We start from the raw sequence: 18,083 nt of genomic DNA on the forward strand, positions 1-18,083 counted from the left end.
TTGAAATCACTGTCATCTTCACAACCCAACATTTGTACAATGGCTATAGTTTTGGCTATAGCACAGCCATATTTTTTGCAATATCAGAGTCTGGGAACATTTTTCTGAATACATATCCTGCATGATCAGCTACAGCTAGGGGTAAATTATGAGCAATGACTAATTGCATGAACATCACTTCTGCATTTATGGTTTCACATTCTGAATTCTTACTCATAAATGTTATCTGCATCGTTTTTGTCTTTGCCTCAGCCTTTTGTGGGTGAGATGCCGATTTTGTATATCTGAAACAATCGTTTATCTCGCCATGCGCCACAGAACAATCGATGTGACAAACTGTACAAAATGCATGACTGTCAATGTCTTTCGATGCAATGACTGGATATTTTGCACTATACTCTTTCCTAATTTTTTTGATTCACAGTTTTAGTCCTTTTAGATTTGCCAGAAACAAGACAAGCTGGTGAACGAGGCCTCTTTTTTTCCATCTTGTGAACAATCTCATTGGTATTTCTATGCTGCTTAGAAAACGAAAAATACCCATCTATGCAAGAGCTGATTGGCTAACAAGCGCTTATAACGTAACTATGGATTTTCCCACGTACCCAGTATGGAGAAGCACTGCACTCAAACTATTGGAAGACATCGGAGATACAAATATTTTTTATTATTTTAAGCACAAACATGATTATCGCAAGTAGCCATTTGGACTATGTCTTATTTATTATCAAAATTTAATTGTATCTCACTAGAAATTTTCTTTTCACCCCTTTCAAGTCCTGGAGTAACAATTTATCACTTTATTGTATTGGCCTATATAATATATAATGATTTGGGAGTCGCAACAAGTCGTAAAATTTGTCTGTAGGAATGTATAGTTGTAATCTACACACCAAAATCATAATAATTACGCTCAAATCGTAATGGTTGGCACCTCTGAAAATTGCGAGAAAAAAAATTCAGATCAAAATTACTTACCTTTCAAAAACCCTAAACAATATGTGCATAGCCCACTTTTTACACTTCCACCATGGCAGATCTGGTTTTTCGTCATCATCAATTTGATTTGTAGCCTAGAGAAAACTTCCTTTCATCAATAATAACCAATCATTTCATTTAAAACAAGTCTCTGTAATAAACAACCAACATAATCACAGTTAAGGAGAAATGCTGACTGGAGAACTCGGTTCAGAATATTTTCACTGTCAATGACATTATACAAGTGACTACTTTCTCTTTGGTTTAATCCACCACAAAACTCAGAATGATTTCTATGACAACATTTATTCCATTAATACTACAAATATGCAAGCAATAAAACCATTAAGTGATACATTCAAACATTATTCCAATTTTGAGACTTTTAACATCATTAAGCCCAGTGCTATATTTGAAAGACAAAATTCAGTGTAGGTTATGAAAATATAATTATCTAGAGATATATACTAAGATGTTGCAAACCAACCATCAAAAGTTATTCAGTAATGGTACAATCTAAGTAACAACAGCAACCATGATAGCTACAACTGGCTGTGTTACAAATTTGACAATATCAAGTCTACAAATACAATTCTGGTTGGTTAGTTAATTTTTTCATGTTTTATGGCACAAAGCAACTAGGCTACCTGCACCAAACATCCAGTGAAAAATTAAAAGCAAAATTATTAAAATTCATAAAAGGAAATTAAGGTAAAACAAAACAAAGTTTAATTTTTGAATTGAAAACAAATAGCATTAACTTCAATTTTTACATCTAGTCTACAGCAGTAAGAGAAAAACAACAGTAATACAAGTTGTAAAGGGCTGTCTATAGCAATTGTAATTATCATAACTTGTCAGAAAGACTAACAGGTAAGTTTAAAAACCACCGTCACCTGAAGTTGGCCTTTCCAGTTCTGGTTTCGAGTTATTTGATGTTATAACCATTTTCTAATTTCAAATTGAACTAGATGTACTTTGATTCTTAAAAGGGAATCACATAAGAAAAGGTCTAATGTATAAATTAAAAAAATTAAATAGCATTAAAAATTTTATTAATGGTCTTTTAAAAAACTAAAAACATCTCCAAGGTGGACAGTGTCACCATCACCAATAACATTGTCTAATGTTATGGACAAACCTTGGGACAGAACATATTTGAAATGGTGCCCTTGTTGAGAGTCATAACAATACCAACACAACAAAATGTGGTTTATTGTGACCTGAGTGTTACACAGACAACACATTGATACATTAGTTCCAGATAAAAGAAAACAATGAATTAAAAATCTGTGACCAACGTGTAGTCTAGTTAGAATAACTTCCTCATTCCGATCCTTACGGTACATAACATGGCCAAATTCCAATAGATGGTTTTATTTGGAAAAGCTTGTTTTCATGTTGCTCACTCCAAGTCGACTGCCAACTGGAACAGAGCTGAGCCTGAATACAGGACCACAGTCCATGTATAGAACAGGTACAGCAGTGATAGTGCCAGAGCAGATAGATTTAGCTGCGGTGTCAGCGAGTTCAATCCGTGAATACCAACGTGGCCCGGTATCCAGAAAAAAATAGATAGAAGTGGATGTTAAATAGAAATGGACCAGTCAGTTTTGAATATTGGTGAGAACAGGGTGTGAACTAACGTGAAGCAATTCCAGGGCCAGTAGAGAACTAAGAGTGTCAGTATAAATAGTGCAATTTGAGTATTGCTTAGCTTCTATGTAATCCAGAACAAGAGAAATGACATACAGTTCAGCAGTGAACTATTCAGCAGGAGCTGTAGAGAGGATTCTATACACAACTACCAAACCACAACAAAATATGGCAGAGCCCACACAGTCACCTGATTTCGAACCAGCTGTATAAATGGGAATGGAAGGATGGTTCGAAAGATGTTCAGCAAATAGCAGACAGTATTTCCAATTGGAAGTGTCTGCTTTTCTCAGATGACTTAAAGATAGGTCACATTTGAGTACTGTAAAAAGCCATGGTGGGATGGGCTGACCAGTGGATACAGCAATATTATCCAAGAACATACCCAATTCATCCAACTGCACCTAGATACAAAAACCAAAAGGAGCAATGGAAGACCATTTGTTCTGAAAAAGTATGGCCCACTGAGGAAGGAAAACACAACCCCAGGTGGGTTGCTTTGGTTAGGAACGAAGTTTCAAAGCATATAGTAAAGACAGTTGCAAACGGCAGAGGTGCAAAGATGGCTCATGAGACTATGTATAAGCTCTGAACTGGGGAAGTGTGGAAAGCCCTAGAGCAGAGCCGAAGTCCTTGATGAATAGGGTCTAGCATCTTTAAGGCCGATGGTCTGGCAGAGCCATAGACCAGTGATCCATATTCAAGTTTCGATTGCATAAGAGCACGATACATCTTTAGCATAGAACATCGATTCACTCCCCAAGTGATGGAAGAGAGAACATGGAGGATGTTCAGTGCTCTTATACATCTGACTCATAGTATAAAGGTAAGCTTACAGTCAAAGATAAGCCCCAAGAACCTTGCCTCAGGGACCACAGGAAGTACAGCTTTACCAGCATGGAGTTCAGGATCAGGGTAAATACCCCATTAGCAGCAAAAGTGCATGCAAACTGTTTTACAGAGAGAGAAATTAAAGCCATTTGCTGTGGTCCACTTCTGTAAACAAATGAAGGCAGTCTGAAGCTGCCACTCAATATACCTCATATTTGACAACTGACATGAGATGTGAAAGTCGTCGGCATAGAGTTCATTTGCAATATTTTTATACTGAAATGTGCAATACTCAAAACACAGCCCTGAGGGACTCCAAGTTCCTGTAAAAAAGAATGGGAAAGTGTCAAACCCACACAAACTTGGAATCACCTGTCATTAAAAAATAAAAATGGGCAAATGGCCACATAATCCATATGCGTGTAGGTCTCCATGTTGTATCATAAGCCTTTTCAATGTCAAAGAATATTGATACAAGATGTTTTCGTTTGAGAAATTCTCTGATTATTGTTTCAAGTCGAATGTGGTGGTCCATGGTGAAGAGCTCTTGTCGGAAACCACACTGGGTGGTCAAGAGAAGGTTGTTTGAATCAAGGAACCAAACAAGATGAACATTAACCATCCTCTCTTAGGTCTTACAGAGGCAGCTCATCAAAGCTGTTAGACAGTAGTTTGAAGGAATCTTGGGATCCATCCCAAGCTTGAAGAAAGGTAGGATAATACCCTGGTGCCAGGCATCAGAAAAAACATTCTCCTGTCAGATATGGTTAAAAACAAACAAGAGAAAGATGGTGCAGCATTTCATAATGTGCAACATCAGGTCTGACCAATGTACTGCCAGTTTAAGTTCCACCAGTGTAAAGGGACGATCAGTCACAGAGACAATCAGCTGGAAAGGGATAATCACACTGCCCAAGTCTTGATGGCTTAGAGGGTGGAAGAAAAAATGGAACTGCTAGATATCCAGTAAAAACTTTCACCTGGAGTATCAGTGATGCTTCGGGTATCAGCTACTTACTGGCCATCAGAGAGCAAGATCGAGAGGGGGACAGAATTATATTACCCACTGACCTTTGGAATCTTGACCCATATGACTTTGGAACTGTTGGTAGAAGATATGCTGGTTGTCAACATTATCCAAGATTCCTTCTGGCTCTGACACCCACTGAGCATGTGCATAAGCCTGCTGGAAAGCAATATGGTGCAAGTGCATGGAATACCTACGAAAAGTATCCCAGGCCTGTTTTTCAGTCTTCCTTGCCATGTGGCAGGGAGGATTCCACCATGGGCAAGGATATCGTGGAAAATGTATCAAGGTTTTGGGAATACATTGAGCAGCTGCCTGTATAATACAGTCAGTTACTGCTGCCACACAGTTGTCTTCAAGAGCAGTGAAAGAAGGCCAGTTTGCCTGATCATAGGCACGCAGGTCAGGTGGCATCAACTATGGCCAATCTCTCTCAAAATTATAGGACAACGATCATTGTCTCGTGGATTATTGTCAACCCTCCATGAAAAAAGGGGGAATAATGAAGTGGAGCAAATTGAGAAATCAATAGCAGTAAAGGACTGACTAGGTGCATGGAAATAAGTAGAAGAACCAGTACTGAAAAGAGAAAGGTTGTGATCAGAAAACATATGCTCTACAGAGTGACCCCTCCTATCGATATCAGTACTTCCCCAGAGAGGATGATATCCATTAAAGTCCTTCAGGATGAAAAAGGGAGACAGCAACTGTTCAATGAGAGCATCAAGATCAGGGAACAGGTAGACAGAACAAACAGTGATGGTATGACCCAAGGAAACACAAATGGCTATGGCAGGGGTTCCCAACCAGTGCTGAGTAGCTGATAGAGAATTTTCTCAAACTTACAAGAATTTTCTAGAATGTTGTAGAAATCTCAAAGATGTGCTGCTCCATGACAGGAATAAGTATCTGTCTCTTTCACTGGCTCATTTGGTGCACCTCAAAGAGAAATACAACAGCATCAAGACCTTGCTAGAAACCTTGAACTATGAGTATGGCTGGGAGGTTACTGGAGACTTCAAAATGGCAGCATTCCCAATGGGTCTCCAAGGAGGCTTTATCAAGTTTTCCTGTTATCTTTGCCTTTGGGACAGCAGGGACACCACAACACTACAACAGGAAGCACTGGCCACAATGGCCCGAGTTCTCTGTGGGAAGGCACAATGTCATGTGTGAGCCACTAGTGGACCTTCAGATGTTGTTCCCACCATTGCACATAAAATTGGGTCTTATGAAACAATTTGTCACAGCTCTTCATAAGGAGTCTGCAGCCTTCAATACCTTCAAGACTTCTTCCCTAAGCTGTCTGAGGAGAAAGTCAAAGCTGGTGTCTTTGTTGGACCACAAATAATGAAGATCCTGGAGTGCATAGAATTCCCCAAAAAGCTAAGTAGGAAGGGAAAAAAAGCTTGAGGTAGCTTTGTTGCAGTGGTTCAGGGCTTATTGGGCAATCACAGGCCAAAAATTATGTGGAACTGGTTGAGGCTCTGATGAATAACTATGGCAAAATGGGTTGCAAGATGTCCCTGAAAGTCCATATCCTTGACACTCATCTTGATAAATTCAAGGAGAACATGGGAGCATACTCAGAGGACCAAGGTGAGTGCTTCCACCAAGATATACTAGACTTTGAATGGTGCTAGCAAGGAATTATGACAAAAACATAATGAGAGACTATATTTAGGAGCTGACAAGTCAAAGTGATTTACATTACAGTCACAAATCTCGAAAAACTACTCACTTCTAAACATTTTTGTATAACTTTAGTATAAGTACATGTAAATCTTAATTCATGTGTTGTTTTATTCAAACTTTATATAAATAAAAATGTGAAAATTTGTCCATTTTTACACAGAAAATAAGTTAATTTCTAAATTTCGTTATCCAGATTACAAAAGCAAAATTTGAATGGAATAATGCCCATTTTCTGTACTTTTAGAACATAAGAAATTAAGAAATAACACATACTATCCAGGAACAAAATTTGTGATACATAGCATAATACATGACTGGAGTTCAGCCAACAATAAAGAAATGTGTCAAAAGTATACACCATTGAAACTAGCAATACCAACTGACTAAGACAACTGAACATCAGTGTACCACAGTGCTATGGTATGTTAAAACTAATACAACTAAACATTAGTATGCCACAGGTTTATATTTTGAACAGTGGAACTATTAAAGTCCCACCATCCCTCCCAGAAAATCAGACATTAAATAAATACCAGTATACTAAATATGAAACTTGAGTTTGAATCACTAATCTTCTATCCTACTTTACTTTAAAACTGACTTAGGTTGTAGAATTCATTAAATATATTATGAAATCCATTTATAACATAAATTGTCTGTTTTATTTAGTCAGCTATACCTCTGGGACAGGCTGGTCCACGATAGCTCGAAAAACTTCCATCCACTGGGCAAAAGATTCCTTCGATATGAGCTCGAGAGGCAGGAAATACTGCACAAGTGCGGGAAAAATCTTCAGTATCTGTTTCTGCAGCAAAACTGATGTTTCTGACTGGTCTGGCAAGAGCTGCACTATTCTCTGATACATCATGGGAAGCAGCAAGTTCATGGCCTCATTTAGTGGGACCCGTTCCTCTGGCTTCTTGTATCTATAAAGTTTATTTCTACCAATGAAAACTGCATGGGTTTATTATAACTGAAAGAAAATGTCAGTTTCCTTCTACATCATTTGCAATGTCATTATAACTTGTATGTTTTAAGCTCTAGGTATGGATATTACAAAAAAGCTGTGTGTCAAACTAGTCTACAGATGTACACAAAATAACATCTAATTAAAAGTAGAACAATATCATACTTCTCTCACAATATTTTCTTTTTCAGTTGCAAAGTTTTGTCCAACATGGTCTTTGTTACTGTTTTAACTCCATTAAAAAACTCACTCAAAATTCTTGACTAGTTGGTGAAGGCAAAGAAGAGATCCCATCCAGCCAGAAGTGTCAGGTGACTGAAGATAGATCAAGATTTTATCTACAATTCCTGTCCAGTGGTGAGGAAAATCATGTTTCACAATATGGTTCACACACACTGCCAACTGAATTCTGGGAAGGTAATAGATTTTTTTTTAAATCTTAGCTTACAAAACTATTAATATATATATAATTAACTCAAAATCTTGTTTACATCCAAATATTTGTCTTCTTACACTATGTTTAATGAGATAAAAATTCTTAAAGTTGTACTACTGGATCTTTACCACGATGACACTATTCTTTAAGTACACCTGCAAGAAGACAATGCTTCAAATATCATTTCTTCACACAAATTAGTTTATTGAAAATAATACAACACACGAGCAAAAATAATCTATAACTTAACTGGAAAAATATTTTTATGAGTCTAACTTTTAACCTCATTTTCTGTAATGAAAAGAGTTTAACCTCAATAGTTCAGGAGCATGAACCACAGCATCAACAATAGCATCTCTAATGGTGGCCCTGTCCTGTTCATGAAGAGTAAACACCATCAGCTTTCCGGCTTCCTGTTCCTTCTCAGCCCAATGTTGGGCAACCAGATTCTTTAGATAAATAACACCTGCCTGTCTAACTGGTATGTCTAGATTACTCATCATGACCACTTGTAGAAGAGAAGAACAAAACCCAATAATCTTGTGGGCCTGGAAATTTAAATACATTTATAATAATGAAAAATACTACAATGTTTTCTTTATATTAATATTTAAATACTTTACATATCAAATTAAAGTAAAAAACAACTTTAAGATATTTTTATTTTATATGAAAACAAAATTATACAAGATGAGAAATAAAGTAATACACAATCATATCCTTCTGTTGTTACTGCACCTTCCTAATAACATTCCTTGAAAAATGTAAATTTTTTTCAACCAATAACCATTCATAATCAAACTCTTAAAAATAAAAACCTTTATACTGATATTACTTGCTCACATATGTACCTTATTTTTCACCTTACCAATGTGAGCCTTTGTACTGTCAAGTCAAAGGCCATGTTGTGTTTGACTTGTATTAAAAATTTAACTGAATAACTATTTTATGAACTTACATTTGTAAATTTGATAACAAATTATAGTATTAGATATTAATTTCTTAATTTAAAAGTTAATATTATAAACACCTAAATACTGATTTTTGCATATCACATGGTATGATGAATACAGCACCAGTTAAAATTGTTTGTGATGTGAAAATACTAACTGTATAGTTTCGTACAAATTAGGAACTAAAATTAGCTAGAATGTAAAACAAGGACCTTGTATCTTTTTATTTTGCTGAGATATCACTAATGTACAGAATCATACAGTGGTCCCACTTCCCATTCCATACCAAACCAAATGAATGCAGCAGGGGTTCAGTTTAGAGAGAAGTCTGAAGAATTCTCCCTCCCACTGGGGTGGTCAGGAACGTTGTGGTTCCTCTTCAAACCCTCACGTGAGATGTTGTTTAACTGTACTTGAAACTTTGCATGTATTTAATTTTTACTTGCTTGAGGTGTGAAGATGGGACATTATAAAACTGTCAGGAGAGAAAGAGCAAAACAAAGGTGGCACCGAAGAAGTTGGCAAGGCCGGAGCCAGACAAGCAGATGTCAATGTAAATATCAATGCAAAATGTCCCGATTCAGGGCTGGACAATAGTCTTTCCTGAGATCTAAAGATCCAATGCCCGAGATTTGGATATGGGGGAAAACGGGAGTGCCCTGAGGAAACCCACTTTCACAGGACAGGCACTGAAAGTTTTACCTGTCCTGTGCCCGAATCTGAAAAAATAAATATAAACATGAATCTACCTTGTCTGTGATTATGTTTCTTGTTGAGTGATTTGTGATTGTTGAAATATGTTATAGTGAAATGTATTTTGTAGGTGCACTGGCTAATTTACATAATGATGCAGTTAGTTGATTTCTGTGTTCTGCTTTTAAATATTTGTATGATGTTTCTGTAAGCCTGTTTATAAGAGTTGGTAAGTTACTGATTTGGTGTATATAGCTTACAGGTGTGTATGATGGTAGTCTGTTTGCTGATGTTAGTATTTTATTTTGTTGTACTTGGATTTTTTGTAGTGTGTTGTATCCTTGGGGCACTCCTGCAGTTATATTGAAAGATTTTGATAAAGTTTTATTGACCTTTACTTGGTCTGTTCTATCAGTTAAGAAATTTGATATCCATTTAATAACCATGTGATTTATTTTCAGATGAGTCAATTTATACTTAATGGCATTATGCCAAACACTGTTAAATTTAATGTCTAAAAATACACCTATGGTTACCTGATTGTTGTTAAATGCTTTGTAAATTGATTCAGTGAGTCATGTGAGGTGATCTATTGTTTGTCTGTTTTTCCTGGAAGCATTTTGAGATTTGAGTAGGATGTTATTTATTTCACAGAAATTGTGGAGTCGATTTGAAATGATTTTCTTCATCAGTTTGCCAAGACAACAGATTGATGGGTCAGAAGTTATCAGGATTTGTCCTGTTTGTTTCTTTGGTATCATGGTGATAATGTCTTTTTTCCATGTGTCAGGTAATAACCAGTTGTTTATGAGATGTTCATGATATTTGTGAGATGTTCTAATAGAAGACTGGAAACTCTTTTAAGAATAATATTTGGTATTTGATCATGTTTAGGTGAAGTGTTTTTCAAGTTTCAACTTCCCATTTTCAGAAACAGACCCTTATATACACTTACTTCAATATACAATATGTGAATAACCAATCAACAGTTTAGAATGTCACCCTAGTGGTTTTCTCAGCCATTTTGATCTGTTAAAAGGCAAACATATTCTTTCAAACCAAGATTTCAAGGATGCAAGGTATGTCTTTTGCCTGCCCTAAATTTCATACTTTTTTAAATCTAAATACAACTTAGTAAGCTTAATAAATTATAGTAAAATTCTGTGGTACAAATATAACTATTCATGATTTTTTTTATTATTGAACTATATATGAAACCTAAAAAAATATGCAACTTATGTCCAGCAGCAACTGAGTTCAAAGACTTTAGTGAGAAGAGATAATTGTTTCCTTTACTTCTTTATTTATTGTTCTATATTTTAAGAAAAATAAGTTTAATTTATTTCTAAATAGTAATAATCTACATACCTGTATAATGTATAATAAATGTAATTATACATTACAAAATACTAGTCCACAAAAACAAAGCCAAGACACAATCACTTAATCAAGACTAAAAGTCAGTTCTGTAGTACAGTATATGGCAATATATGCAAGTACATCTCATAAATGCAAGTTATGTAATATTAGCTAGGTAAGACTGAATAATCACTATAATACAAAATAATAAATGCATACATATACACAATATTATGTGATTTAAGCAACTTGGAGTAAACATTTGTATTTTCGTGTACATAGTCATACTGGCTTGTAAAAACACAATTTATAATTCCTCATTTTTATGATGGTTACAAATTTGATTAAATGACAGACCCCACAGTTGAAAATAAAATTTAAAGTTTTAGTCAAAACAAATGTTTGAAATGTATTTAGGTGGTTTTAGAGATTATGCAAATACTACTCAAGATTCTTGGGACAAAAAATAGTTTTTATCATAACATGAAATCACTTTGCACTCAAACTGGTAACAAAACATATTTTCACTAACAAATCTTTAGTAAAAACAGTTAATTAAAAAAATTTGATTTTTTGCATGCAAAAAGCTTGTAATATTTACTGAAAGTTTACCAAATTTTGTGAAGATAATACCTGCCGTATCAAACGTTATTGTGTAAATACATAGACAAACTTGTATTATACCAAGCCTGTTGCAAAAGGGTTAATATTAATACTTAAGAAAAAAGTTAAGCATACAATCTAGCATTAGACCACTATTAAAATTAACTACAGTATTTGTAATTTCTCCATCTCATAGCTGGAGACATCAACCTCTATAGCTTACCATTATTAAAAGCAATTTATCAAACATTCTTTGTTTTGAAATGACAGGTCATACAGTAACACCAAAAGTTTAATGTCATCATTTTACTAATTTCTTATGACCCTATCAATATCATTAATATAAATGTGAAAAAGAAATCAACCAATGACCCCTGAGGTACTCCTACTCCTAGTAACAAGGATACAGTTTCACCAGTTCAGAAACTTCTCTTCCCATTTGCTAATACTACAAATCAATTAAATGCCCCTTTTCCAACAATTATTCATATGACTTCCTTAACTGGTCTTTTGTGAGGCACTTTTTTCCTTCTAAATCTTAGCATACTAAGTCAACACCCCACATGTCTAGACAAGAAACAAATCAAAAAATCACAACATATTAGAATGGCATGATCAAACTTTGATGAATCTATGTTGGATTTAATGTTTCCCTGAATTATTCTGCTAAACTTGTTTTATAACCCTCCAAAATATTTCTTAATATACAAGATGGCCTGACCAATAACTTCCAAGTAACTCTTTACTACATCTGAAAGTAGAAGTACTATTACCACAGCTTTGCCCACTGTTTACTCATCTACCACATGATGTCCTCAACTTTCTCCAAAATACCCATGAACTGGCAGATAAGTTGTCTCAAAAGCTAACACAAGTTTACACCAAAAGAACATTGTGCCTTTATGCTCCAAATGAAAGATTTGTGTTTATTAAACAAAAAACAACAACAAAGGTATGAAATTGAATGTATTGGCACCAATAGTATTCATTCCATAATTTTAGTGTTTCTTCTGTAATATTAATTACATATCTTCATAAAATACACAATACTATTCTAACATTGAAATAGTATTAACTTCAAAAACTTGTTAATTTGTTTCTAAACGTTAAAACGAGCTGCTTACTGATTAGGCCTAAACGAATAGTCTTTCACTGATAATTGCTCACATATTTTAAGTTAATTTTTTATTGAAATAATACGAAGTAAATAAAGATTTTATAACATTTTATCAGTTTGCAAAATACCAGTACACACTTGTTGAAAATATCCTTGGTAATATCTACATGTGGAAACAAGATGTGTAGCTTTTACTAAGATTTCTTGAGGATGCAAAGGAAAATACGTTGTAATATATCAATCACATTACACCTGCTATAATCAATGCCAGCAGGGCCTTTACCCGAATACCAGGACTCATCAAGCCAGCTGGGATACAACAGTGTTAACACACATATGCAGTTCACATTACTAAATTTAACTTTCAGATGATATTGAAACATTTTACAATATACCAGAAACATTTCATTTTCAACTTTCTTGATAAAGAACGTTGATTATTAGTCACAGTTCTACAGTATATCTTTGTTTCAAGTCTAATGTACAATTACAAGGGTTTTAATGGACAACTAAAAACCAATTCACATTGAAATTACACATAACTTCAGTCAGTTTCACAGCAGAAATCAGAAGACTATTCAACCAAGGAAAAATGAAGATTAGAATGAGTTTACTGACACATAAAAATTATCCTTAAACCTTATTTCCACGTTCTTGTTATGTTAATACGTGCAAGTTAACACCGGCAAAAAATATGGCGCATTCCCATCACAAAACGTGCCAGGAATACTTTTCAAAATACAAACCTGATCCAGCTGTTTTTCGGCTTCTTCTCGGTGAACAGGATCTATTGTACCTTTCAGCAATTCAATTAGTTTACCTGTGTCCATTTTGATGCTTAAAAAGTTAGTAATTAAGTAACACTAACTAACACTACAAATAAGTCGTCACAGAAGTGACGACAGACCGCGCCAATCACGACTATGTGAGCATGCGTGGCGTTTTACCCAGTGTATCCACCAGAGTACTTTTTTATTATCAAAATGTAGATTTAATTTTTCGTGTCATGAAATTTGATACTAATGTTAGAAACAAGTGAATCTTCACTTTGTACAACAATATTTATGTGTAAAATATAGTTTAATTATAAATTTTTTACTGGTACCATCATCAAAGAAAAACAGATTATGTGTGTGGTATTCTGTTATATGGGTTTAAAGTTCTGATAAATGATACCTGATTTGTTACAGCATCCAAATGATTTCAAATCCATTTCATAATAGTAGGATTATTTTCACTGTTATTGCATTGCAAGGGGGAAGAAACTATATTATATTTTATGTTTCTTCAAAGTAATTGAAATATGTAATCCGTGTATATTCTGCTACACAATAAATGTTGTAATGGCCATCGTCCCCTGGTATGACAACATTAAATCTTTATATTTACAAAGCGAAATGAGGCGTTCGATTCCCCTCGGCGAACACAGCAGATAGCCCGATGTGGCTTTGTTATAAGAAAACACACATATTATGGCTACAAGTTTCACAATCTTCCAATGATTGAGAAAGTTTGGTAAAAAGTACTGATAACGAAACTAAGTGAAATAGTACAGCGTTGTTTGTTATCTTCTATTTATTTGTCTGACTGAAGTCACAAAAAAGACAATGGGTTCTTAAACATTTTGTTTATTTGGCAACTGTCTGCTTTATTCTGATTAAAATGAAACTTTGATATAAGTGTCACCAGCCGTTCAAGAGATTTAATACACACTTCACGTTCACTTTGTTTTCACCAAGCTCTTTAGAAATATTTCCTTTCTATTGCTTTTTCTTAGATTAACGTACCATACATTTATACTTTATTGTAATATTGTAGTGTTACTTTAACGTGCCTATTATTGTACTTATTTGAATTTCACACAAAGATACACAAGGGCTATCTGCGCTAGCCTTCACTGCTTTAGCAGTGGTACTCTAGAAGAAAGGCAAGTAGACAACATTACCCATCACCAATTCTTGGATTGTACTTTAACCAAGGAATATTGTGCTTGACTATAACATTATAATATACATATGACTGAAAGGAAGGGCACGTTCGGTGACAGAAATTCCAATCCACGACCTTTAGACTACAAGTCAAGTACCTTAAGCAGTAGACCATACTGTATTAATTAGCGACATCTTTTGAATTATGTGATAAAAATAATGCCAGTCCAGGTAACTATAATGAATCGGTTTATTTCTTCAATAAGTGAAAAACATTTACTCATAGGCCTTATTTCAGATACAAATTATAAAATAATGTTTAACAAAGTCCCAAAAACTAATATACTCCTATCTCACTCACAACTTAACTGAATTCCAGAATTACTAGCACAAATACATCGACCCTTACTGTCTATGAGACACTGAACGGATTCACTCATTACTTACCAATCCTGGAGTTTATATTGTTTTCTTTTTTTAGGTCATCACGTATTTTCTAAGTAACAAATATTTAAACTTAAATATTAAAATATAGCTTATGTGACATTAGTGATTCTGAGTTTATTCTTTGTTATATATATATGCAAGTTTTATTCTATGAAGTAAAGATTATTGTAATGATGATTGTGAATATTCATATATTATTTGATTTGGTCTCATGTCTTCATTCACCACCACAATTCAGTCATTCAGGAGATTTATCGCAGCTTTGTTACTTAATAATTAGTATTTTAACCAAAATCACTGTTGTTAACAGGATTTATCTCAAGTAAATTCGAACTTGTCTGGTTATATTACTGATTTAGCTTGGCTTCCATAACGACAATATACATATTACATTGTATACACTAGATATTTGCATGTATAACAGAGGTCAACGTGTGACATATGAATATACAAGGCATTTTTATTTTCTTCATTTATTACAGATTTTCCTTAATTTACTTCATTTTACGTCTCTACATATGAAGGTTTCACATAACATGTGGCAAGAAAGGCACTGAGCTCGTTTTTTTCCTGCTGCCTTTGTTATTCCCTAAAGGATAATACCTGTTCTACCTGTAAAGAATATAACTGTCATAGTGCACATTGTGCAAGCGTAGTGGTACCAATTTCCTTCAGTGGTGCTTTAGATGATATTTCAATATTACGTCTTCCCTTATATTTCAAAGGGGCTGACCAATATTAACATAGGTAGTACACGCATCCTGAGAACGGTGTTACAGATACTTGGTTTATAAGTTTCGATCTTCTGGTTAATTCTCTCTTGTTAGCTCAAGCTCAAACCTTCAGTCTGTGAATGAAATATGAATTATTTATTAGTAAATAGTAATTCTTTCAAAAATTTCAATTTCTCATATTAAGTAAAACGTCTTATTAAATATATTCATATATTGTTATATTGCATATATTACTTTGATTGGTTTTTAGTATAATAAATATTATTTTTACTGTTTGTTTGAATTCGCGCAAAGCTACATGAGGGATATCTGCGCTAGCTAGTCATCTGGCTAGCTAGGCAGCTAGTCATCATCATCCACCGCAAACACTTGGGCTACTCTTTTACCAATGAATAATGGAATTGACCGTCACATTATATCGCCGCCACGGCTGAAAGGGCGAGCATGCTTAAATATAGTAAAATTAAAAATGTGGGTCTGGCAAAACAAAAATTTATTTAAATATTTGTATTTAGTTGTATATTTGTTAAGAAAATATCAGTATGTGCAAAAAATGAACATTGATTAGCCATAATATAGATCAGTGGTTTCCAACCCTTTTTATGCCCCGCACCCCTAAAAAAATTTAATATGTTCTCGCACCCCTCACAGTAATTATTTATTTAAGAAAAATAAATGGCCAAAACAAATGCTATCTCGCACCCCTGGTTGGGAACCACTGGTATAGATAAAGAAAGCGTTAAATTCCATTTCAAAGAATAGAAAACAATTAAAAAAGTAATTGGTAATAAATTGTTTATCTCTGAGAAAAGATGTATGTAATACAGAATCACACAACACTGTGAAATTGGTCTATACACTACAAGTCTGGGCAACATTTTAATGAGTCAGCTAAGCCATGTAGTGAGCTACACAAATGGTGGTTAGGTGTCGCTATGTCTACAACCAAAAGGTCGACTGTAACCTTCAGGACAGAGAATATAACATTTATAAGTGATCAAATGATAAAAACCAAACTTTTGTATATAACTACATGTGAACAAAATCTGCTTCAGCATTACCATTCGCCACATAGCTTGCTTGAATTTTTGTCGAAATAGATGGCACTGTTTTTCGTACATCGGTCGGAGTTTCTCGTCTTCGACGAAGACTTTTTTTTTTAATTTCGTACAAAGCTACTCGAGGGCTATCTGTGCTAGCCGTCCCTAATTTAGCAATGTAAGACTAGATAGAAGGCAGCTAGTCATCACCACCCACCGCCAACTCTTGGGTTATTCTTTTACCATGATTGACCGTAACATTATAACGCCCCCACGGCTGAAAAGGCGAGCATGTTTGGCGCGACGGGGATGCGAACCCGCGACCCTCGGATTACGAGTCGCACGCCTTAACACGCTTGGCCATGCCGGGCCCTCGACGAAGACAAACAGGATTATGATTAAAGAGATAGAAGCAGGGGCGTAGATGTTTTACACCCGATGGGAGGGGGGTATGATTTTTGCAACTACTTATATGGACTGTTCAATTTGCAAATTGGTAATCTCTGATTACGTGAACCTGAAAGCTGTAAACATGCAGTCCCAGAGTAATCTTGTTGCCACGATACTTGCTTGTATACTTAAGCCTACTGACTGATACTTACGAACTATCGCTTAGATCGAAAAGCTTAGAAGAACGCCTAGATTAAAGATGTACATTTCGGCTGCTGAAAAAGCCTACATCTAGGCCTAATTATGTAATTCGATTGCTAAGAACACGAGAATCACAAGAACAAACACACAATTTGTAGTCCTGTGATGCAATAAAACAATTCAACGGACCAACTTGTAGAGGTGGATGATTGTATGCACCATACCCTCTACCTAAAATGAAGGGGGGATGTATCCCACCCATCCCCTCAGGATCTACGCCCCTAGATAGAAGTAAACTATGTTCTTTGAAAGTTCGTCGAAAATTAATTTTAAGTAGCACTTTAGCTAATAGGTTTCATACTTACCTTGTAGAAAAACGGCTTTTTGGTTTTTATTTTTACAATACAATCATGTTTTAAGTCTGTAATACACGTGAACGAGAAGATGACTTCAGAAGAAAAGATTCGATTCCCTCGGTGGACTCAGTAGTAAGCCCAAAGTCGCTTTGCTATAATAAAACACACAAACACACACAGAAGAGAAGAAGTTTTCTTGGACTTTATTTTTTCCGCTATCGTCCAATTCTTGAATGACCATCATACAGTAGTTAAAGCATTTGTGGTCTAGGGGGGGACATCCCCAGTCTAAGAAAATTACGGAGGAGAGACTATCCTAGCTGTATGAAACAAAAGGTTAAAATAAACTGTGTAATGTAGCTTTTTGTAGAGGCACGATGATGAGGTGAATACGATTAGATACGAAAATATAAATAAAACTGCGGCTTACTGTTCACTATTGAGTGAATATTGGACCGATGACCGTGGCGAACGTTTTATCTTGTCACATAAAGTTAAATATAGAGTTAATAAAATGTTGTATTAGGTAGGAGATTTTTTTCGAAAAGGTATAACCAGGTGGATAAAGGATTGTCAACCACCTCCTTATTTCACTTTAACCACTGCCATTATATATTTAAATGCTCCCAATGGCACAGCGGCATATCTTCAGACTTATAATGTATAAAATGG

The 18,083-nt window shown here is 35.0% G+C and overlaps 1 protein-coding gene across 7 annotated transcripts in view; it reads right to left on the reverse strand.

Moving 5' to 3' along the window:
- Nucleotides 1-13,281, reverse strand: part of msk (importin-7 msk) — a 57,451-nt gene extending 44,170 nt beyond the window's left edge. For 6 of the 7 annotated variants that reach the window (XR_013013820.1, XR_013013819.1, XR_013013818.1 and 3 more), the window contains exons 1-5: nt 13,062-13,281; nt 7,903-8,138; nt 7,405-7,563; nt 6,867-7,113; nt 979-1,073 (exon numbers count right to left, since the gene is read on the reverse strand). Coding sequence is in view for 4 of the 7 variants with exons in the window: in XM_076454660.1 (XP_076310775.1) it covers nt 979-1,073; nt 6,867-7,113; nt 7,405-7,563; nt 7,903-8,138; nt 13,062-13,145 (821 nt within the window). In the remaining 3 variants the exon portion in view is untranslated. Of the gene's footprint in view, nt 1-978; nt 1,074-6,866; nt 7,114-7,319; nt 7,564-7,902; nt 8,139-13,061 lie in introns of those variants that run through there. The other variant, XM_076454663.1, reaches the window with a different exon arrangement.
- Between the last annotated feature and the right edge of the window lie 4,802 nt (nt 13,282-18,083).

This window comes from Tachypleus tridentatus, chromosome 9, assembly GCF_004210375.1.
Source record: "Tachypleus tridentatus isolate NWPU-2018 chromosome 9, ASM421037v1, whole genome shotgun sequence".
Taxonomy (NCBI): Eukaryota; Metazoa; Arthropoda; class Merostomata; order Xiphosura; family Limulidae; genus Tachypleus; species Tachypleus tridentatus.